Here is a 25,096-nt window from a genome sequence, read left to right as displayed (position 1 = left end):
CGAAAAAGGTACCAAAGAAATGTCATCTGTAGTGTCATGACTCCTGAGAAAACTCCAATTCTAAGGATGCCAGCACCTGCTAATACCAAATGACCTGTAAGCTCTGTAGGTCCACTCTTTCATACGACTTATCTAAAATGGGATCTCAAGGTAAGGAGGTGTGGCATGTTTCCTATTTTGTGGTTTTAAACTAGTCCTTAAAATTTAGCAAATGCGGCTGAAGTTGTCATATTATTAATCATAACCACTGCATTAAGGCTATCAAGCACTAAAATTTTAAAGGGGTATTTCTTAAACCTGCATAACAGAATCACCTGGGAAGTTTGTAATAATGTCTATGCACAGGTTCCTTCTGAGACCTAATTAAATCAGAATATCTCAGGGGTATGACCGAGGAACCAGGTATGTTTTTAAGCTCCCCTAAGTGAGTCTAAGCTGTAGTGAGGGTAGAGATCTCCTGATATACTCTATGGTAATAGAATAAAAACTCATTTTACCAAATACCACTAGTTATAAGCCTCTAGGACATTCTATCATAAAGGACTTTCGAAAGAATACATTATTTTGAGTGAAAACAAAGATAATGCTCTAGACAACAGACTGAGTACAAAGTAATTGCTTGATTACTACCAAACTTGGCTTTCCCTTCTTCTACTTCAGGAAGATATGACGACTTAATTATCACTGAGATACATTTATTCCTTGACTGTGTTTTAAACACAGGTTATAAAAGAATCAACACATTCAAGCTCTATAGAAATTCAAATACATTATTTTGAGTGAAATAAATTATGAATATGGCTGCAAATGACTGTATTTTAATTGCTTGCTAACAAACTTTTCATAAATATTAAAAACATTAGAAATCCAATTTTAAATTATTGGTCTTTTAATTAACAAATATTTCTTATACATTAAAATTCTGATTACAAAAATATTGATTATGGAATACTTTGCTACTTGATTTCAGATTACATTTACCAGGAAATAGTAAAATGTAATTAAAAATGTTTTATAATTTACAATTTCATTAATTCAGAGTAGTTTCTCTGAAGTTAAGCCAAAATTAGGGAAAGTTTTATAATATTAAGAATTATTTATTAAGATAAAAGATTTTGTTATTTTAATTAATTAACAAAACTTGACTGATTAAGAGCTATAATATTAAACTGAAGATTATTCATATAATAAAGATAAATTACCTTGGAAATATTATTAGTTTTGAATGTTAGGACTGCCTAATCCAAGGCCTACATTCCTAAATTCTGTTATAAAAAAGGTTAACAACCTGCCCTCAACAAACACACAGAAAAGGACTCTCAAGAATGTCAATCTAACTTTTCTTACCTGGTCTACTGAAAACCCTATTTTATAAACACCTGAGGATTGCCAGATACAGCTAAATATCTTTAATTTATTCTTCTGTTGCTTCACATCACCACAGTATTCTAAACAATGGCCATCATGGTAACAACTCCCAGCCTATATACAGGTAGCTTTAAGTACAGATTGCTAATTTAGCACCTACCTTTTAGAGTAATTCCGAATATAATCACTGACCGATAGTCTTATATGAGACTTTTATGGAAGGTCTTATATGCTAATGTTTCATTAATGTTTCATTTAGTCATTAAAAAAAAACCTAATTACTAATCCTGTCTTTCAAGCAACACACAAGATTCAGGTACAGATACCACACTGTAATTATTCCCAGTTCTACCTTAAACAGCTCACCTAACATTCATACACTTTCACAATGCTCATCTGAGTCATTCTTGTGTACACTTTATCAAGCGGAAGTGACACGAAAAATCAGATTTTGAGTCAAGAGCAGACTTAAAGTGGACAATAAAGTAGGCACTTAAAAGTGTACTGTTGCAATCCCTGCCAACATCCCTTAAAAAAGGTACCTGCTCACCTGAAACTAACAACAGTGTATGTTAATTATACTTCTAAGGAAAATGGTAGGAGTGGAGGAAAAAAATAAAAGACTTTGAATCTTAGCAAAAGGTAACTACAGATGCAATTTTCAGAGGAAAAAAAAAGGTACCTGTTGACCATTACTCTTGCACATAATGGTTACATATTTTTCCAAATTCTACGTTATCCTCGATAGAAATAAAAAACATATAGAATATGCTTTTACATGAAAAAAAAAAAGCAGACACAATTCTCACTATGCAGCATCACTTGGATACAATTATATTATCATCTGATTACCTCAAGTAGTTACAGCAGTACTTCTTAACCATTTTTTTACAAGTAGAAAAATCTAATTTCATATGGTTCAGGAGGCTGCTCATGGCTGGATGGGGTGGCCTTGGGCCTCCAATCTCCTAAAGCCCTCCAGCCATCCAAGAAGGGAGGAAACATGAAAGATCCATAATCCATTCTGTGTGATCACTGGGAATTATCAGAATTACACACCATGACAATATTTCTACCTAAATAATTTCAAAATTTCATAACAGCTCTGACAGTATTTTCAGGAAAAATATGCTCCATAAACCCACCTTGTATATTCTTCTTGTAACTTGTTGGGGTCACTTACAAAAAATTTGACTCTAAAGTTCAAATTGTAAGGAGATCCTCCTAGAATTAATAAAAGCAGTTCTAATTAATCAGACTATATTAATCCTTTACCTTTAGGAAGTATACTTTTAAAATGTCAAGTAAATATGTATGCTCACTCTTTAGCTGCTTCCTTATTGGTTTGTTTGGATCCAGCCACCGCTGAAAAATAAATAAATAAAACTGATTTCTTTTCCCTTGAGGAAATAATGTATCAATTATTGCAAATTTGTAATATTTGAAGATCCATGGTAAAAACTGCATCTTGAAAACACTCTAGGAGAAAATAAACTACAGATGTTCATATCAAGTATAGCAAAATAACACTAGAAAGTACTGAATATATTTGTGGTAGCTCTGAGTTTTTTATTTGAATTTCCCATGAAATTATACAGTGTATAGTAACCTCTATTCCAAAAAGAAAAATCCTTAATAATAGCAATCTGAAGTGAATCCTGTTAATTTAACTATATTATATAATAGTGTGGCAAGTTTTTAGAATTCTTGGTATCTTTCATAAAAATCTAGTTGACCTTATACTCTCTTTCAGACAAAATCTAACTACCCATATCATGAAAATATACTCTTGATCGCTTCTCAGCCTTTTGGCTAAGATCAAGTGAAAATATACTCTTGAGAAAGAATTTCTTTTCTTTTTTTTCTAAAGTAGACTCCACACCCAGCACAGAGCCCAATGCAGGGCTTGAACTCACAACCCTGAGATTAAGACCTAGCTAAAAGCAAGAGTCAGACATTCAACCAACTAAACCACCAAGGCACCCCAACTCTTAAGAAAAACTTTCTAACTTCTACTTATTCCCTCAAAAATAAAACTATCGCCCCTTGCCCAACAACAACAAATTCACACTGATTTTCTAAGAGATAATGTTTAGTTTGCAGGTGTGTTTGTTTGTTTAGGTGTGAGAATTTTAAGTAGCCTCAACACTTCTTTCTAATGCCAGTTGAGCTCTACTTTAGGAAAAGTATAACTAAATTCAGACTGCCAACATGTTTCAGTTAAAAAAATTAAAGAACCCAGGGGCACCTGGGTGGCTCAGTGGGTTAAAGCCTCTGCCTTCGGCTCAGGTCATAATCTCAGGGTCCTGGGATTGAGCCCTAAATCGGGCTCTCTGCTCAGCAGGGAACCCGCTTTCCTCCTCTCTCTCTGCCTGCCTCTCTGCCTACTTGTAAAAAAAAAGAAAAAAAAATTTTTTTAAAGAGCCCAAAAGGGTATTAGATGTGGCAGTATTTTCAAAGCACTACATAAGTATCAACTTATGTCTTATTATGTATAAAACATACTCCTATCACCCATATTTGATTCCATGCAGAGTACAAAGATTTTAATAACAAATGGCTGAGAATAATCCATAAATCCTCCCTTTCCACTATCCACAACAACCAACATCAAATCCAGCTGATTATTCCTTCCAGCTATACCCTGAATTTAACAGTTCTCCATCCACTCTGCCACTATCTTTATGTCTGGGATAGCTCTGGCCATAGCCTCTGTGTGTTGTTGTTGTTTTTAAGATTTATTTATTTTAGAGAGAGTGTGTGTGCACATGCACACTACGGGGAGAAGTAAAGGAAGAGAGAGAGAGAGAGAGTCCCTAAGCAGACTTGGAGCTCACTGCAGTGCCTAACGAGGGGCTCGATCCCATGACCCAAGATGACAACCTGAGCCAAAACCAACAGAAACTTAACTGTCTGAGCCATCGAGATGCCCCTGGCCATAGCCTCTTACTGCTCTCCCTGATGTTTTCTTACCATGTTATTCTTCATTCTCCATCGCAAAGCTAGAGTAATCGTTCAGAACATGTCACTTCTTTGCTTAATAGCTCTTGATAATTTCTCAAGACAAGGTTCAAAGTCCCTGCTAGGGGCTTACATGATCACTTCTTACCTCAACTTACTAAGCTCCAACTGTAATGGCTTCTCATCTGTTTCTCACAGATGCCATCCTAGGGCTTCAAAATGAAGGCTTCATTAGGCACAGAATGTCCTTCTCCAAATTTCTCATAGGTGACTTCCTTTAAGTCTCAGCTTAAATGCTACCTCCTCAGATAGACCTTCACTGGCTGTCACTGATCTCCCTACCAGAAGTACATCACAAAGCTCCTATTTCCAGGGCGCCTCGGTAGCTCAGTTGTTAAGCGTCTGCCTTCAGCTCAGGTCATGATCCCAGGGTCCTGGGATCAAGCAAGGAGTCAGGCTCCCTGCTCAGCAGGAAGCCTGCTTCCCCCTCTTCCACTCCCCCTGCTTGTGTTTCCTTTCTTGCTGTCTCTCTCTTTGTCAAATAAATAAATAAAATCTTAAAAACAAATAAACAAAAAAAACCTCTGACTTCTTTAGTTATTTTCTATAAATAGGCAAGGGATATTAATTTCTTTTATAACATTTTCTTAATCGTAATGTTTGTTTTGTCTTTTTATTGCCCATCTCCTTCATTAGATTATCAACTCCATGAGGTAAGGGATAAAATCTGATTCATTCAAAGCAGACAATCAGCACATCGGCACAAGTCTTGGCATATAATTTGTATTAAAAAAATTTGATGGGGTGCCTGGGTGGCTCAGTTGCTGGGCGTCTGCCTTCGGCTAGGGTCATGATCCCAGGGTCCTTGGATCGAGCCTTGTGTCAGGCTCCTTGCTTGGTGGGGAACATGCTTCTCTCTCTCCCATTCCCCCTGCTTGTGTTCCCCTCTTTCACTGTGTCTCTCTCTGTCAAATAAATAAATAAAATCTTTAAAAAAAAAAATTTTTTTTTTGATGAATGACTGACTAAGCCTGATGAATGACTCAGCAATTGATACAGGGGTGGAGGTTGGAGGGGGGAGTCTGCTTCTATCCCAATAATCAGCTGTTTTTCACCACTACTTAACACATTTGTTTCCCCCTGCATTGTCTACCGATCTACCCATCTTCCAACCCATCTATATCACAGTGATTTTATTCTTCATGTTTTCTAGAAAAAGTCATACATTATATTCATTTTAATGTTTGTCTATAATCAAAATTTGGGCTTGAGTTATCTATTCAAAGCCTGTCTTCCACATTTAGTACTCCTGTAAAATATTCTAAAACAGTATAAGAGATACAAACACATTTACATACACAAATAGATGTATTAAGCTAAGAAAGCTTAGAAGGAGTACAACAATAAGTACTGGGAAATTTAACAGACCTCATCAATGATGTCAAAGAGACAGGATTTAGTTTCTTGGCTTAAACCATGAAGATGGAATAATGCTACAATGAGCACTACTGGACAGTAAAAATACTGTTCCTAGTAAAAACACATCATTAAGTCAAAAGAGAAAGTGGAAAAACAGACAAACATACACATAAGTTCTACAAATCAGTGAGAAAAAACCCAATACTAATAGAAATACAGATAATGGGTAAGAATAGAAAGTTCACAGGAAATATATATAACATTGAAGAAAAAATATTCAATCTTGACCATAATTAGAGAAATACAGAAGTAATCTACATTAGGTTTTCATTTTTCAGCAATAAGACACTGGCAAGGATTACAACTTTGAATGCCATACCACAATGGCTTCAAGAATGTGGAAACAGGTATATATACAAAGCTCATGAGAATAAAAGTTATACCATCTCACTATAGGACAACTGGGCAATATTTATCAAAATATAAACTGTAAATGACCACAGACCCAGCATTATTTTATATAGCATTATATACTAGATACAGTTCACATAATATAAAATTTACCATCTTAAAATGTATACTTCAGTGAACTTGAGTACATTCACTATGTTGTATGACCATCAACAGTAAATGTCAGAATACTTACATCACCCCAAAAAAGAAATCCCATATCTATTAGCAGTCAGTCTCAGTAACCCCCCACCCACCAAAGCCCCTAGCAACACTAATCTACTTACTGTCTCTATGGATTTCATTATTTTGGATGTTTCATATGAAGGTAATCATATAACAGGTGGTCTTTCGTGTCTCATTTCTTTCATTTATTGTAATGTTCTCAAGGACCATCCATGTTGTGGCATTTAATAGTACCTCATTCCATTTTATAGCTGCCATTTAGGCCTTTTCTATCTTTTGGCTCTCATGAATTACACTGCTACGAACATTCATGAGCAACTTTTTTCTGAACATGTCACTCAACTCTCTCCAATGTATGTCTAGGATTGGTATTATTTGCTTAAATGATAACTTTATATTTAACTTTTTATCAAGTATTATCAAGTATCTATCAAGTATTAATAGCTAATAGGGAGGTTCTGGTTCAAGATAGCAATGTAGGAGAATCCTAAACTCACCTCCTCCCATGGCCACACTGAATCTAAAAGCTAAATATGGAACTATTTCCTCTGGGGAAAAAAACCCCACAAAACTAGATAAATGACTTCCTCCTACTGGGTGAAAGAGAAAAAACTCACGTCAAAGTGGTAAGGACAGGCCAGGACACAATCTCACCATAAACCCCACACCCAGCATGGTAACCCACAATCAGGAGGGAACTCGCAATCCCATGTTTCTCCCTGCAGAAAAAAGGGTTTGAACCACACATCTGACACCCCAACTTTTAAGACCTGCACCTGAGAAATGAGCATCCAAAACCTCCAGCTTTGATAGCCAACTAGAGCCTGTGACCCTAAGACTTCTAAACTACAGTAAACTGAGAAACAGTTTTATGTAAATGAGGCCTATTTGCTTGTGTTGAAGATTTGGCCTTAGGGAAAGGCTTCCAGTTTGGCACACATATAAGAACTTACTTAAGCATTCTCCAGGGAAGGAAGATGGTTGGTACTGTCTTTGTACTCTCTTGCCCCACCCAGGTTGTTGGCGTTGCTAAGAAAGGAACTTGTGTCTACTGCCAGAGAACACACCCTTCAATGGTTTGGCTTTGAGGGCCAGAAGGGCTTGGGCTCACAGGTCAAAGGGGGACAGAAGCAAACAAAAAACAGTTCTTAAATGCCTATCACCCCAGGGCTCCGAATGGAGGGAGCAGACAGAAAAGCCCACCTCCCAGTATTCCCCTAAAAGAGGCATATTTGCTTACTTTAAAAGCTGCTGTGGAGGGTACTGCTTCCCAATCAGCCTGAATCTAGGTGCTCACTGAGATGCTCCCCTTTGAGACACTGACAGGTCTTGGCACACCTTTAACTACTGGGAGCCACTAAAAATAAAACAGGCACAAGCTAGGGCAGGGGTGCATGATAAGGTTCAATACAAGGCCATTTCTGTGAGACTGACAGAGGTGACTGATTTACCTAATACATAGAAACATGGAAGTAAAGCAAAATGAAAAATCAGAGGAATATTTTCAAACAAAAGAAAAAGAGAAAGCATCAAAAAAAGACCTTAATGAAATGAAATAAGTGATTTACCTGATAAAGAGTTCAAAATAATACAGTTGCTCACCAAGCTTAAGAGAAGAACTGATGAACACAGTGAGAACTTCAACAAAGAGACAGAAAATATAAGAAAGTACCAAAAAGAAGTCATAGAACTGAAGAACACAAATAGATAAACTGAAACATACATTAAAGGGGTTCAACAGCAGACTTAAATGAAGCAGAGGAAAGATCAGTGAATTCAAAGATAAGATAGCAGAACTCAAGGATAAGAAGAGCAAAAAGAAAAAAAAAACACAATGAAAATGAGGACAGACAGCTTAAGGACTCATGCGACAAAATCTATCCGTTCAGTATTCACATCATAGGGCTCCCAGGCATAGAAAAGAGACAGAAATGAAGGAAAAACTTACCTGCAGAAATAATGGCTGAAAGCTATCCTAACCTGGGGAAGGAAATTGACAACCAAGGAAATTGACAAACAGATCCAAAAATCTTAGAGAGGTTTTGAGAAGTTTCCAAATAAGAGGAACCCAATGAGACCCACTGTAAGACACATTTTTTTTCAAGGAGAGAATCTTAAAAGCAGCAAGAAGGAAACAACTTGTTACGTAAAAGGGAAATCCTGTACGACTCTCACATTTTTCAGCAGAAACTTTGCAGGCCAGAAGACAATGGCATATTTAAAGTGCTGAATGGGGTAAAAAAACAAAACAAAACAAAAAAAACCCTGACAACCAAGAATACTCTATATGGCAGAACTGCCCTTCAGAACTGAAGGAGTGATCAAGAGTTTTCCAGACAAGCAAAAGTTAAGGGAGTTCATCACCACTGGGTTAATGTTAAAGGTACTTCTTTAAACAGAAATGAAAGGGCACTAATTAGTAACAAAAAAATCAGAAAAGTATAAATCTCACTGGTAAAAGTAAATACATAGTAAAATTCAAAATAACCTAATGTCATAAAGGTGGTGGATTAATTACATATTAAGCCAGTATGAAGGTTAAAAGATAAAACTAGTAAAAATAATTATAACCACAATAACTTGTTAATGGATGCACAAAGTAAAAAGATGTAAACTGTGGCATCAAAAACACAAGATGGTGAGAGGGTAAAAATGCAGAGGTTTAAGATGTGTTGAAACTTAAAATGTTATCAACTTAAAAGAGACTTAAAAATATAAGTTGCTTTATGTAAGCTTCATGGTAACGACAAAGCAAAAACCTACAGTAAATACACAAATGGTAAAGAGAAAGCAATCTAAATGTATCACTACCAAAAAAAATCATCAAATTGCAAAGAAAATAAGACACATCTATCCATATGCTACCCACAAGAGACTCACTTCATATATTAAGGATATACAGAGAGAAGGTGATGAGATGGAAAATAATATTCTATGTGATGTGGGGGAAAAAGGCAGAAGGAAATTCATATAAAATTAAATTTTCTGGGGCGCCTGGGTGGCTCAGTGGGTTAAAGCCTCTGCCTTCAGCTCAAGTCATGATCCCGGGGTCCTGGGATTAAGCCCGCATTGCACTCTCTGCTCAGCAGGGAGCCTGCTTCCTTCTCTCTCTCTGCCTGCCTCTCTGCCTACTTGTGATCTCTGTCAAATAAATAAATAAAATCTTAAAAAAAATCTTTTTATTTTCTTTTTTCTTTTTTTTTTAAAAGATTTTATTTATTTATTTGAGAGAGACCAAGATAGTGACAGCAGGAGCGGGGAGGAGAGCAACAAGCAGGCTCCCAACTGAGCAGGGAGCACAGATCTGGGACTTGACTCAGGACCCTGGATCATGACCCGAGCCGAAGACAGATGACCTAACCAACTGAGCCACCCAGGCGCCTGAAAGTAGAGGACTTTACTATCTCACTTTCATCCATAAGCAAATCATCCAGACAGAAAATCAGTAAGAAAATATCAGCCTTAAACAAGAAAGAACAAGTGTTGGTGAGGATGTAGAGAAAAAGGAATACTGTTCCACTGTTAGTGGGAATATAAACTGTTGCAGCCATTGTGGAGGTTCCTCAAAAAATTAAAAACAACTCCTATATGATCCAGCAATTCCACTCTGGTATTTATCCAAAGGAAGCAAAAACACTAATTTAGAAGATATCTGCATCCCTGTGAACACTGAAGCATTACTTTACAATAGCCAAGATACAGAAGCAACCTAAATGTCCACTGATGAATGGATAAAAAAGATGGGGTGTGTTTACACATGCACGCACATGTGTGTACACACACAGGAATATTACTGAACCATAAAAAGGAAGGGGATCTTGTCATTTGTGACAACTTCTGGGGACTTTTGAGGGCATTATGCTAAATAAATTAGGGAAAAACAAATACAACTATGATCTCACTTACAAGTGGAACTTAAAAACCCAAAACCAAAACCAAAACCAAAACCCTACCAAAATGCTGAACTCCTATATACAGAGAAAAGTGGCTGCCAGAGGTGGTGCACAGGGTAGGTGTGAAATGGTAAATGGAGTCATACAGTACAAATTTTATATTAATGATAGTTATATTGTACATTTGAAAGTTGCTAAGAGAACAGATCTTTAAAGTTCATCGCAAGGAAAAAAATTATAACTACATGGGTGAATGGTAACTATACTTACTGTGGTGATCACTTCATAATATATAAAAATATTGAATCATTATGTTCTACACCTAAAACTAATATAATGTTACATGTTAATTATATCTAAATAAAAAGAAGAAATAGCTGTGAGGGATGAGTACTTTATCATCAACTCTATCAAATTCTGAAGGAATTTCAATTTAGGCCTGGAGTTCTGTTTAGTCTTCTCAAAATTAACTCCTCATTCTTTTCCCTTCATAGAGTCTATTGTTAAATCTTCAAACTGTCTCACACTTGTAAGTTAATTCTGTATCTTCCAAAATGTAGTATTTAAAAAAATAAGGAGGTTGCCTGATAAAACCTGTTTTACTATTAAAATATTCTGTGTTTTTCTTATTTATTTGTTGCTCCTATTAATGTTGAAGCATTGTCTTCTGCAACTCTATTTATCCTAACCTAACCAATGAGCTTTTTATTGTGACAATCATATTTTTAATTTCCAAAATCCTTCATTGTTCCTTTTGCATGGATACAAGACCCTCTCTAATCATGCCAATGTAAATTAGAATCCTTTTCATTTGTTTGCTGATAAATTAATATTTATCAAGTATTTACTATGCTTCAATCATGTTCTAAGTGCTTTCCATATAAAAATTCACGTCATCAGGGCGCCTGGGTGGCTCAGTGGGTTAAGCCTCTGCCTTCGGCTCAGGTCATGATCTCAGGGTCCTGGGATCCAGCCCCGCATCAGGCTCTCTGCTCAGCAGGGAGCCTGCTTCCTCCTCTCTCTCTGCCTGCCTCTCTGCCTACATGTAATCTGTCTGTCAAATAAATAAACAAAATCTTTAAAAAAAAAAATTCACATCGTCTCCACATTAACTAAGAATGACACTACTTCTATTTTTATACATTTTTATAAATATTTTATAAATATTTCCATTATTTCTATTTCTATTTCCCATTTCCATAAGTGTAAAATTTGCTGACTTCAGTAGTCCTCTTTCTGTAGGCTTTCCTCAAATGTTGGTATCTATTTTGTTGAGTGCTTATTTTTTTTTAATTTTTAATTTTTTTATTTTTTAAAAACATATAATTTATTTTTATCCCCAGGGGTACACACTTCACAGCTTGAGTGCTTATTTTTAAGGCTAAAATTCCCTGCAAGCTCCTTTATGAAATTTTTACATGTCTGTGGAGAAGAGACAGGATATACAGCTTGACTCTAGTAGTTGGTGAAAGACAGACAGATTGTACTGCCAGTAGGATATTATAGTTAGCTAGTCTCCTGGGCAAAGGGCATTTTTCCCCCCCATTTCACTGGGTGTCACCAGTCCTTTGGGACACTGACTTGCCTCTCTAATTCAAGCACTCACACATGGTAAACTTAGCGGTAAATATTACTAATTGTTTACCACATGGCCTGTGGGTAGGGAATGAGCTGACCCACCTCCCTGCTTCTACAGCAGACCTCCTCCCAACAATCCCCTGAAGTCTGCACAGCCTCCCTACCCTGCTCCCCACCACACCTTGCTCACCACTGAATTAGGAACACCCCTGGAACTCCACCCATTCACTAACTTTATGATCTTGAAAGTTATTTCACTTCTCCGTACCTTTGGTTTTTGGTTTTTGTTTTAAGATTTTATTTATTTATTTGACAGAGAGCACAAGCAGGGGGAGCAGCAGGCAGAGAGAGGGAGAAGCAGGCTCCCCACTGAGCCAGGAGCGGGATGCAGGACCCCAGGATCATGACCTGAGCCAAAGGCAGATGCTTAACCACTGAGCCACCCAGGCGTCCCCACAGTAAGTTGAATACATGCTAGTAATGTACACTCAGTTTGCCATCTTGCTACAGAAACATTATGCTTTTCAAAATAGGATGCTTAAATATTTTTAAATAACATAAACACAGCATTTCAAAATGTGTGAAAGCTTACCTTAAAGCAATCCATTGAACAATGTCTCTCCCTCTCTCTCTCACACAGACACACACACAAATAAATGAAATGAAAATGAAAAATGAAATGAAATTAAATAAGAGAGTAAGGGAACCAGAAGTAGGTATCTACTTGAAACTGGATAACAAAGATACTCTTTGTCTTGCTTTCTGATGCCAGGAGGCTCCCATCTCCCAAAATCTTCAGTTTGCAATTCTATATGCCACTGGCCACACTGTGACCAGGGTGGTATGTCTAAAATAAAAGTCTTATGTAACTTGTATAAATAAATCTTTAGGTGAATATAATCTTACAGATTAAAAAATATTCCATGATCTGGCATACCCAAACTTCATCTTAGGCCCACTTTTTCCCCTTGCTCTATATTCCACTGATTATTAAATTTTTCTTTCTGGTCCTCAAATTGAACATTCCTCATTGCTCACTCTGACCATTACAAATTATGCTGATTCTCTCTGAAACACTTTTCTGCACCCCAAATTTGTCATTCGCTCCTAAAATGGAACAGGATTAAAAGAGACCAGAAACAAAAATCCAACATTCAGCAGAGTACCAAAGAGGTTTATATAATAGGTGGTAAAAGCTTAACAAAGATATGACAGTAAAGCAGATGAAATATAAAATATGAGATATACTGAGATATGTGAAATAAAAGCAAGCATTTTAGCAATCATATTGTCCTAAAATGCAGCTTGTTGAATTAAGAGTCATCCTCTATGTGACTTTTCCTATAGTTTCTCAAACCCAATGAATTCAAGGATTTTGTGTAAAAGAATCTCCAAAAAACAGACCAAGCTATTTGTTACGAATTATCTCTTACTTCAATAATCTTAATTAACCTATTGGGGTAGAGCAGTGATTTTCAAATCATAGTTCCTTGGATTAGCAGCATTATTATAAGTGGAATTTTTCTGCAGTGAAAATTATTGAGCTTCATTCACACCGGACTTCCTGAATCAAGAACTCTACGATAGGGCCCAGAAATCTGTATTTTAAGACGTATCCAGGTGGTTCTGATATAAGTTAGGTTTGAAAGCCACAAGGTTAGGGAATACAGAAATAGTAGTCAACAGTAAAAGATCCTAACCACAACACAAAGTATCAGAAGGATGAAACTGTAGAAAGAACAAGTCAACAGTTGATAAGCTATTCTTTGTCCCACACTAATGGACACTAAGTTACTTTAAGGACAAAACCCCAGAAAACAAAAAAATAAATGCACACAAGTAATATAATTGGAGGGTTCCAATGAATACTGTACTGATAAAGGCCAATAGGGAAGAGCCACCTTTAAGCGCTTATAAATAAAGAAATTATGTATAATTGTAACCACATTACTCATTATCTTGCTCACTCAATAAAAATTCACTGAATACTACTATTAAACCATACATTATACTAAAAGCTAAAGCTGTGATAATAGGTTTTAATGAAAACAGAAGAAATTTTGAAAAGTCAAAGCTTTTAAGTAATTTTGTTTGTTGTACTGGAACTCATTACCCAGGAAGATTGTAAGGAAAAGGATAACCTACTATGAGTCCATATTTTAAGGTACAAGATCACAATAAAACATTTGGTGCTTTTTTAGTTTACCAATTGTTAAGTCCAATTAAATTAATTTCAATGTTTATGTGCCTAAGGGAGTATTAGCTCTGATCTATAAAACCATTATACACACACACACATACATACATACACACAACATACTACATATATAACTAACACATATATTACAGGGGCACCTGGGTGGCTCAGTCAGTTAAGTGTCTGCCTTCCGCTCAGGTCATGATCTCAGGGTCCTGAAATTAAGCCCCACACCTTGCTCTCTGCTCAGTGGAAAGTCTGATTCTCCCTCTATCTCTCTGTATTCTCTCCCCTTCTCTTGCTCTCTCCCAAATAAAATCTTTTTTAAAATACATACATATATACAGGTATATATCAACTAAACAAACCATGAAATGAAAAAAATCTCAACTAAGGACTGACAAGGATTAATTCTTATAGAACATAACCAAATTCTTTTAGATCTATGCCGGCAATTTTTAAAAAAAATTTTATTTATTTGACAGACAGAGATCACAGGTAGGCAGAGAGGCAGGCAGGATAGAAAGCAGGCTCCCTGCTGAGCAGAGAGCCTGATGCGGGGCTCAATCCTAGGACCCTGGGATCATGACCTGAGCCAAAGGCAGAGGCTTTAACCCACTGGGCCACCCAGGCACCCCTATGCTGGCAATTTTATTGCACAGATACCTCCTCTCCTCAACATGTTCATTCTTGTAAGTCCCATGCATCTATATATTGTCATCTCTTGAAAAGCAATATTTTGTGTAGTAAGGAGAGTATACGCTTTGGAGCCAGATACAAGTTCAAATCCTTTCTCAGCTACTTAATTACCTATGTCATTAGACAGGTTTTGTAAGCCTCAATTTTTCATCCTAAAAATATTTTAATGACAAATTCATAAAATTGAGAATTTGGCTTACAAACAAGTCCACAATAGATGTTTTATAATGTTAGCCCCTCACTTCCTTTCCTTTTTCAGAATGGCATCCCTCTGTCAGTCCATTAATTATACTCAGTCTTGATGGTGTATTTTCATACTGACAATCAGAAACAGGACATTACTTACAACATTTGTGCTATCTACAGACCCTTCCATGGCATTTTGGCATTTCACAGATTCTTCTGAATATTTAAATGCTGAAACTGTAGTACCATGAAAAAGACCTATATGGGGAGCTGTGAGACCCACAACTAGTTTCATTAATGGCAGCAAGTAACTTGGGCTTTATCCCACTGGATTGGGATAATTTCTTATGAAAACTAGTGTGTTAGACAAGATAATTTCTAAGGCTTCTTCTGGGTCTTCGAAATTTTAATTCTAAATTTTGGCAAAGATTTTAGATTATTAACAATTGGACTCTTTGGGAAAGAAAGCTCAAGATAGAAATGTAAGACAAAATAAGTAAAAGCAGGGGACTGGAAAAAGGTCAACCCAGCTAAAAATACCTATGCTTCCCCATATTCATCCTGCTGTAATTGCCTTAGAATAAAAACGTCTTACTGTATACAAATGTACATAACAGGATTTCTTATCTCTTACAATATATGTGATGTCAGTATTAGCTCTTCTAGAATATTGTGTCACAGCGATGGTTTTTTCACACTCAGGGCAGACAATGGTGATAAGAAGCCACTCTTTCTCCTTTGTTGTCTTATCACTTCTCTGATCAATCTACAGACAGACTTCCATCTAAAGGGTTGGACCTAGAACTGTCAGCAAGATCATCTAAGAATTATTTATTTATTTTTTTAGCTCAACATTCCACAAAGGGAGGGATAGCAGACACCTCTAAGGAATTTGCCCGGCTCACAATTTATCTTTCTGGGAAAGGTTGCATTACTGACATTTCTACTCACTTCCATTTTCACGTGTATTTTTTATCAAGAAATAATACTCCTCCTCTAGGCTCCTGTAGAAGTTGCAGTCTCTGGTGAAGGTATCAACTTAGAGGAAAAGTTTGTTTTCATTTGAATTCAGTACAAAAGGACTTCCTTGCACTGAGACTAGCTGGCTCTCGCTCTCTTTTATCCACATCATCCCTCAGTTTTTCATACAACACCAGTAAATGATGTCAAGAAAAAGTAATATATAACATCTCATATTTACTTCCCATTAACCATTCAGGAACCTAAGATTCTGACTATGAGAGAGACAGAACAAGAGAGAGAAACTCTACTTTTCACATAAGAGTTATTTTATTTTCTATAGCCATTTTATTAATATGCCTTTATAAAGTCATTTCTAAATTTCTGATCTCAATCTTCTAAACTACATATACAAAAGGTCTCCTTCATAATAGTCACTCTCCTGTATTAATCAAAAGAATACCATATTCTTTTGTAAAAGACCCTATCTGTATAAGTATATACATTTTCAAAGAATTTAACATTTCTCTTATTCATCACACACTATCTTCTATTTCTATAATGTGATTTTTTTCCAACAAAAAGAAACGTGATTGGAACTATTAAAGAATCAGTAACAATCTAAGTAACTTAATGCCTAAGAAATGTAGAGCTGTGAAATTTAATCTCTGTCTCATTTGGAAGGGTATCCTTTGGGTCTTCCTACTTGGAAAATTTACATTTAACAAATTAAGAATTTTAGTTACAAACAGATTGACATGAATGCCACAAAAAACTGATTGTATTTTAATGGAGGCTAATTTATGTAAGAATAAGATACATTAACATTTTAAAATATTTTAATACTACATTAATATTTTAACCTTTATGCCCAGTTTTCTCTTTCAGTCAAGTACCATGAGTTAGCTTTACATTTCAGTTGTCTGAGACACATAAATAAAGAAACTGACACTAGATTTATAAACTGACATAATTACAAAAACCTTAAGGAAAAACTTTACAAATTAAAACATCAAGAAAATGAGGAACAAAGGCAAAAAAGAATCACCTCTAATCATTCTAATTAAATCCTTTTAAAAAACCTTACTAATCAGATTAGTAAACATCATAAATCAGAAAGGACTTTATATTATGAACAGAGAGAAAAAGTGAAATGAAACAAAACACAACAATTTAAACTTACTGGGTTGTCTGTGGCATCGTCAGCCAACTGTAAACCAAAATAGTCACGCTCAGTCAAATCAAGATGCTTGAAGACTATATCCAACAGAACTTGCCCCTGATCATGTTTCTAGAAGAAAAATAAAAGGAAATCAATACTGGTAGGCAATACACTTTCAGATTTTCGAGTTCCTAAACTTTTGTCCTCTTCTATTAAATTGGCAACTATTTCTAAAACAATGACTTGATTCAGGATAAAGAGTTTATGTGTTAACATACTACTTAAAAATCAGTCTGATTTGGGGAACCTGGCTGGCTAAGTCCGTAGAGTATGCAACTCTGATCTCTGGGCCATAAGTCTGAGCCCCACATTCAGTGTAGAGATTACTAAAAAAACAAACTTAAAAAAGAAAAAGTCTAACTTTAGTTCAGATGGCTCAAAGAGCAATATAATAAGTATTATGACATTGGGGTGCCTGCCTAGTTGGCTTAGTCAGTTAAGCATCTGACTCTTGACTTTGACTCAGGTCATGATCGCAGGGTCGTGAGAATGAGTGCCACTTCAGGCTCTGTGCTGGTATGGAGTCTGCTTAAGATTCTCTCTCTCCCCCCATTCTCTAAAATAATAATAATGACGAATAAATTAAATAAATAAATAAGATGCCATTAAGGAAAACCTTTGATTGAAATGGCTTCTGCTTTCAGGCTATTATCAGGCTATTTTTGTAATTGTATATTATTGCCACATTAACTCACGCATATATCTTCATCATTTGTCTTATTGTTTTTATTCTTCCATTTAAATTGTGACTGGAAAGTGATGCATTCCTGGTATTAACTGTCTTTGTAGGCGGTTAACAAGATGGTCATAGCAATTTCAAAATTCATAACAATACATGAAAATGTACCAAAAAAACAACCTTCTTTGTAAGGTTATCTTACAAAGAACTTTCCTTCATGTCTTACTGGCCAGACTGGGTCAAAAAGCTACTTGCAAAATTCACTGGTGGCAGAAAACATGTGCTTCAAACAGTGCTTCACAATGGCGGCTGTCATTTGAATAACATGTAAGAATTTTTTTTTTTAAAGATTTTATTTATTTATTTGAGAGAGAGACAGTGAGAGAGAGCATGGGCGAGGAGAAGGTCAGACGGAGAAGCAGACTCCCTGTGGAGCTGGGAGCCCCATGTGGGACTCGATCCCGGAACTCCGGGATCATGACCTGAGCCAAAGGCAGTCGTCCAACCAACTGAGCCACCCAGGTGTCCCAACATTTAAGAATTTTTCATATGGACACAATTTACCTCTCCCATCCCTCTCTCATTCTCATTAAATTAGTCCAGGATGACTATCACCACTGCTATTAAACATAGGACTAGAAGGCCTAGCCTCAGCAATCAGACAACAAGAAGAAAGAAAAGGCATCCACTTCGGCAAAGAAAAAGTCAAACTCTCATTCTTTGCAGATGATATGATACTTTATGTGGAAAAACCAAAACACTCCACCCCAAAACTGCTAGACCTCATACAGAAATTCAGTAAAGTGTCAGGATAGAAAATCAATGCACAGAAATCAGCTGCAATTCTATACACCAACAAGACAGAAGAGAGAAATTAAGGAGTCGATCCCATTTACAAAGGCACCCAAAGCCGTAAGATATCTAAGACTAAATCTAATCAAAGAGGCAAAGAATCTGTACTCAGAAACCTATAGAATTCTGATGAAAGAAATTGAAGAAGACACAAAAAAATGGGAAAACATGCCATGCTCATGGATTGGAAGAACAAATGTTGTTAAAACATTTTTGCTACCTAGAGCAATCTATATATTTAATGCAATCCCTATGAAAATACCATCAACTTTTTTCACAGAAACGGAACAAATAATCCTAAAATTTGTATGGAATTAGAAAGATACAGAATAGCTAGAGGAATATTGAAAAAGAAAAGCAAAACTGGTGGCATCACAATTCCGGACTTCAAGCTTTATTACAAAGCTGTCATCATCAATACAGTATGGTACTGGCACAAAAACAGACACATAGATCAATAAAACAGAATAGAGAAACCAAAAATGGACCCTCAACTCTATGGTCAAATAATCTTTGACAAAGCAGGAAAGAATGTCCCATGGTAAAAAAAAGACAGTCTCTTCAACAAATGGTGTTGGGAAAATTGGACAGCCACATGCAGAACAATGAAACTGGATCATTTCCTTACACTACACACAAAAAAAGACTCAAAATGGATGAGAGACCTCAATGTGAGACAGGAATCCATCGAAGTCCTTGAGAACACAGGCAGCAACCTCTTTGATCTCAGACACAGCAACTTCTTAGAAACATTGCCAAAGGCAAGGGAAGCAAGGGTAAAAATGAACTACTGGGACTTCATCAAGATAAAAAGCTTTTGCAGAGCAAAGGAAACAGTCAACAAAACCAAAAGATAACTGACAGAATGGGAGGAGATATTTGCAAATGACATATCAGATAAAGGGCTAGTATCCAAAATCTGTAAAGAAATCAAACTCCACAACACCCAAAGAACAAACAGTCCATTCAAGAAATGGGCAGAAGACATGAACAGACATTTCTCCAAAGAAGACGTCCAAATGGCCAATAGACACATGGAAAAGTGCTTAGTATCACTCAGCATCAGGGAAATACAAATCAAAACCACAATGAGATATCACCTCACACCAGTCAGAATGGCTAAAATTAACAAGTCAGGAAACTACAGGTGTTGGCAAGGATGCAGAGTAAGGAGAACCCTCTACACTGTTGGTGGGAATGCAAGCTGGTACAGCCACTCTGGAAAACAGTATGGAGGTTCCTAAAAAAGTTGAAAATAGAACTACCTTATGACCCAGCAATTGCAGTACTGGGAATTTGCCCCAGATACAAATGTAGTGAAAAGAAGGGACATATGCGGGGCGCCTGGGTGGCTCAGCGGGTTGAAGCCTCTGCTTTTGGCTCAGGTCATGATCCAGGGGTCCTGGGATAGAGCCTCACATCGTGCTCTGTGCTCAGCGGGGAGCCTGCCTTCCCCTCTCTCTCTGCCTGCCTCTCTGCCTACTTGTGATTTCAGTCTGTCAAATAAATAAAATCTTTAATTAAAAAAAAGAAGAAGAAGAAGAAGAAGGGCCATATGCACCCAATGTCTATAGCAGCAATGTCCACAATAGCCAAACATGGAAAGAGCCTAGATGTCCACCAACTGACACATGGATAAAGGAGAGGTCACACACACACACACACACACACACACACACACACACAGGAATATTATGCAGCCATCAAAAAAGAAACCTCACTATTTGCAACACCGTGGATGGAACTACAGGGTATTATGCTAAGTGAAATAAGTCAATCAGAGAAGGACAATTATCATATGATCTTATTGATACATGGAATCTGAGAAACAAGGCAGAGGATCATAGGGGAAGAGAGGAAAAAATGAAACAAGATGTACCCAGAGAGGGAGACAAACCAGGAGAGACACTCAATCTCAGGAAACAAACTGAGGGATGCTGGCATGGAGGAGTATAGGAGGGAGGGGTAGCTGAGTGATGGACACTGGGCAGGGTATATGCTATCGTGAGCACTGTAAATTGTGTAAGACTGATGAATCACACACCTATACCCCTGAAACAAATAATAAATTATATTAATAAAAAGAAAAAAAGGGAAAAAAAAGAAAAAATCCAGGATGGAAATCAAGCATTAGTCTTTTAAAAAGCTATTAAGAGGGGGCGCCTGGGTGGCTCAGTGGGTTAAGCCTGTGCCTTCAGCTCAGGTCATGATCTCAGGGTCTTGGGATCGAGACCAGCATCGAGCTCTCTGCTCAGCAGGGAGCCTGCTTCTCCCCCTCCCCCGCCCCCCGCCTGCCTCTCTGTCTACTTGTGATCTCTGTCAAATAAGTAAGTAAAAGTCTTTAAAAAAAAAAAAAAAAAAAGCTACTAAGGGGAGTCTAGTGTATTCTTTTACAGACAAGATGGAGTAGACATATTCCTCTCTATACCTTCAGCTAAGTGAAACAAAGAAACAAAAAACAGATTTAAAATAAGAAAACTCTGTAAGTGAAAAGAAAGTGGCAGCTGGGCAAGGGAACTCCTTTTTTCTTTCCATTTCTTTTCATTGAGGTAAAATTCACATTAATCTAAAACCAACCATTTTGTACAAATTAGTTGCATTTAATATACTGACAATATTGTGTGATAATCACTTCTACCTAGTTCCAAAACATTTTCATCATGCCAAAAAAAGTACTGTAAACATTAAACAGTATCCCTCCCCATCTCCTGGCAACCACTCATGTGCTTCCTGGCTTTATGGATTTATCTATTATGGACATTTCATATAAATGGAACCAAACATATATAACCTTTTGTGTCTAGCTTTTTTCACTTAGCATACTGTTTTCAAGGTTTATCCATGTTGTATCATGTATCCACCCTTAATTTCCTTTTTGTAATGGTTAAGTAATATTCTAGTATATGGATATATCAGAATTTTTCAGTTGATGGCATCTCGATTGTTTCCACTTTTGGGTACTGTGAATCATGCTACCAAGAACACTGCTTTCAATTCTTTTGGGTAGGTACAAAGTGGAACTGCTGGAGCATATGGAAATTATGTTTAACTTTTTGAGGTACTAAAAACTCCTGACTGCAGCAGCTGTAGCAATTTATATTCCCACCAGCAATGTGTGAAATTCCAGTTTCTCTAAATCCTTGCCAACATTTGTTATTTTCTATTCTTTTGATTAAAGCCATCCCAGTAGGTATGAAGTAGTATACTCAATGTGGTCTTGATTTCCATTTCCATAAAAACTAATGATATTGAGGATTTTTTTCATGTGCTTATTGGTCATTTGTACATCTCTGGGAAAATATCTAATCAAGGTCTTTGCCTATTTTATTGCGGCGGGGGGGGGGGGTGGTGCAGAGGGAAAGAGAGACTGTTAAGCAGGCTCCATGCCCACCATGGAGCCCAATGTGGAGGTCTCATCTCACAACCCTGAGATCATGACCTGAGCTAAAATCAAGAGTCAGACACTTAACTGACTGAGCCACCCAGGTACCTTTCTGCTCATTTAAAAAACTGGGTTGATGATCATTTTGTTGTTCAGTTCTAGAAGTTCTTTTATTCTGGATGCAAATATTTTCTCCCATTTGTAGGTATCTTGATCATATACTTGGATACACAAAAGTTTTAAATTTTTGTGAAGCCAATTTTATTTCTTTTGAGGTCATATTTATGAATTAACTTCCAAATCCAAGGTCATGAAAAATTACTTATGTATTTGCTTCTGAAACTGTTATGGTTTTTGCTCTTAACATGTAGTTCTTTCACCTTTTAAAGCTCATTTTCATATATGATAGGTATATACCTAGACAGAGGCGCAACTTCATTCTTTTGCATGTGGGTATCTACTAATCCAAGCACCATTTGTTGAAGAAACTACTCTTTCCCTACTGAATACATCTTGGTAACTTTGTCAAAAACCTGCTGGCCACAAATATCTGGATTTATTTCCAAATGTATGAATTATTTTTTTCTGAGTCATCAGTTTCGCTTTCATCTCCCATACATCATAGATTTGGTTCTAGAGATTCCTACAACCCAGAAATGTCAACAGGAACTAGTAAAAACAGGCCAAGAAAAAAAAAAAAAAGAGTCTGCTCTCATGGGTTGCTTGGGTGGCTCAATCAGTTAAGCATCCAACTCTTAATCTGAGGGTTTTGAGTTCAAGTCCCATAATGGGCTCCATGCTGGACATGGAACCTATAAAACAAACCAACCAACAAACCTGTTTTGCCTAGCCAAATGACCAGGAAAACAAGGGTTTCTTTTCTTTTCTTAAGATTTTATTTATTTATTTGAGAGAGAGAGGGAGAGGAGAGAGATCACACATACCCACATGGCAGGGAGGAAAGAGGAAGCGGGATTTACTCTCAAGCAGACTCTGCAACGCAAGGCTCAATTCAACAACCGAGATCATGACCTGAGCTGAAACCAAGAGTCAGATGTTTAACCAACTGAGCCACCCAGGTACTGACCCTACTCCTGCCAAACCCAATGGAAAAACTGAGCCCATCTCCAGTAGTGTCATGGAAATCAAGTAGAAAGCCTAGAGTTCCACATGCCTCCTGGTACTAGCTGGGGGCCAGTGGGAAGCCTGGTTTACTTTCTGCCAACAAAAGGCAAGCTACAAGACACAGTAATTACTCCTTAGTGGCAGTATCAGCAGAAACTGAGTATACTGTTGAACTTTCACTTCATCTTCATGGTAACAGGCAGTGTTTGGCTTTCCTCACTACTGGAGACATCAGAACATAAAAGGGAAGCCTAGACTTCCACTAACACCACCGTTAAGCTAGAGCACATGGCATCTATCAAACAGAAAAAAGGAGAGCTACTTGGGAGAGGAGATAACTATGAAAAGGAACAGTTAGATCTTACAGTAATAGACACCCATGTTGGATTTCATGTAAAACTAACCAAAATTAAAAGAGCAAAAGATTTTAAGACTCAATTACAGTGTGTATTATACACATGGCCTTCAGTCAAGTCTCTGGACAACATATACACAAAGCAGAACAAAATAATAATACAAAGGTTCTGGAAACCAAATTATCATTACAACCACAATCAACAAAAGAAGGCCAGGGGTTGTATGCTATGAAGGTGACTCCCTGCAAAAATAAGACTGAATATGATCCAGAGTCTCACAAAACATTGCCCCAAAATGTCTAGAATATGACCTAAGATCATTTATATACAAAGAACCCGGGAAATCTCAACCAGAGTGAGAAAAAGCAATCAAAAGATGCTAACACTGAAGCAACCATCCTAAGAACATTTCAATGAGCCACTAATGAATGCTGTTTTAAAAAAAGAAAAAATTGGGGCGCCTGGGTGGCTCAGTGGGTTAAGCCGCTGCCTTCGGCTCGGGTCGTGATCTCAGGGTCCTGGGATCGAGTCCCGTATCGGGCTCTCTGCTCAGCGGGGAGCCTGCTTCCCCCTCTCTCTCTGCCTGCCTCTCTGCCTACTTGTAATCTCTCTCTGTCAAATAAATAAATAAAATCTTTAAAAAAAAAAAGAAAAAAGAAAAAAATTAATCAGACTCTTTCTGCGAAGAAATATAAAGGAACCAAAAGGAGGGGCACCTAGGTGGCTCAGTCGGTTAAATGTCTGCCTTTGGTTTACATCATGATCTCAGGGTCCTGGGATCGAGCCCCATATTAGGCTCCCTGCTCAGCAGAGAGCCTACTTCTCCACCCCTTTCCCCCACCATGCTTATGTGCTCATTCTATCTCAAATATATATATCTATATAGATATAGATATAGATATTTTAATCTTAAAGAAAAAAGAACCAAAAGGAAATTATGTAACTGAAAAATATAGTATAGGAATAAAAACTAACTTGATGTGCTCAACAGCATGAATATGAGAAGAAAACAATCAATGAATTTCAAGACAGATGAATAGAAATTACCCAATCTAAATAAGAAAAAGAAATTAGACTGAAAAAAAGAAAATAACCAGACCTTCAGAGACACTGAAAGAGATAATGAAAAAAGATATAACAGTCTTGGGGTGCCTGTGTGGCTCAGTGGGTTAAAGCCTCTGCCTTCGGCTCAGGTCATGATCCCAGGGTCATGGGATCAGGCTCCTCTGCGGGGAGCCTGCTTCCTCCTCTCTCTCTGCCTGCCTCTCTGCCTACTTGTGATCTCTGTCAAATAAATAAAACCTTTAAAAAAAAAAAAAGATATAACAGTCTTGTCCCTAGACTCCCTAGATAATAAAATATTTAAGGAAATATTAGATAAAATTGTCACAAATTTGCCAAGAAGTAAAAGTGCAAATTCAAGAATCCAACTGAATCCCAAAGAAAATGAATCCAAACAAATATACTGCAACACATCATGAACAAACTACTAAAAACAAAAGAAAAAAGAGGTGCCTAGGTGGCTCAGTCAGATGGACGTCCAACTCTTGGTTTCTGCTCTGGTTGTTACCTTGGGGTCATGG

General features: G+C 37.0%; 1 protein-coding gene across 5 annotated transcripts in view; it reads right to left on the bottom strand.

Moving 5' to 3' along the window:
- PTPN4 (protein tyrosine phosphatase non-receptor type 4) overlaps positions 1 to 25,096 on the bottom strand; it is a 221,962-nt gene that overhangs the window by 105,839 nt on the left and 91,027 nt on the right. For 2 of the 5 annotated variants that reach the window (XM_032353878.1, XM_032353879.1), the window contains exons 3-5: positions 17,081 to 17,188; positions 2,691 to 2,733; positions 2,514 to 2,613 (exon numbers count right to left, since the gene is read on the bottom strand). In XM_032353878.1, the coding sequence (XP_032209769.1) occupies positions 2,514 to 2,613; positions 2,691 to 2,733; positions 17,081 to 17,188 (251 nt within the window). Of the gene's footprint in view, positions 1 to 2,513; positions 2,614 to 2,690; positions 2,734 to 17,080; positions 17,189 to 17,804; positions 17,810 to 22,412; positions 22,424 to 25,096 lie in introns of those variants that run through there. The other 3 variants (XM_032353880.1, XM_032353882.1, XM_032353881.1) reach the window with 3 other exon arrangements.

Source organism: Mustela erminea, chromosome 8 (genome assembly GCF_009829155.1).
Source record: "Mustela erminea isolate mMusErm1 chromosome 8, mMusErm1.Pri, whole genome shotgun sequence".
Taxonomy (NCBI): Eukaryota; Metazoa; Chordata; class Mammalia; order Carnivora; family Mustelidae; genus Mustela; species Mustela erminea.
This window is presented reverse-complemented; position numbering and strand designations above follow the sequence as displayed.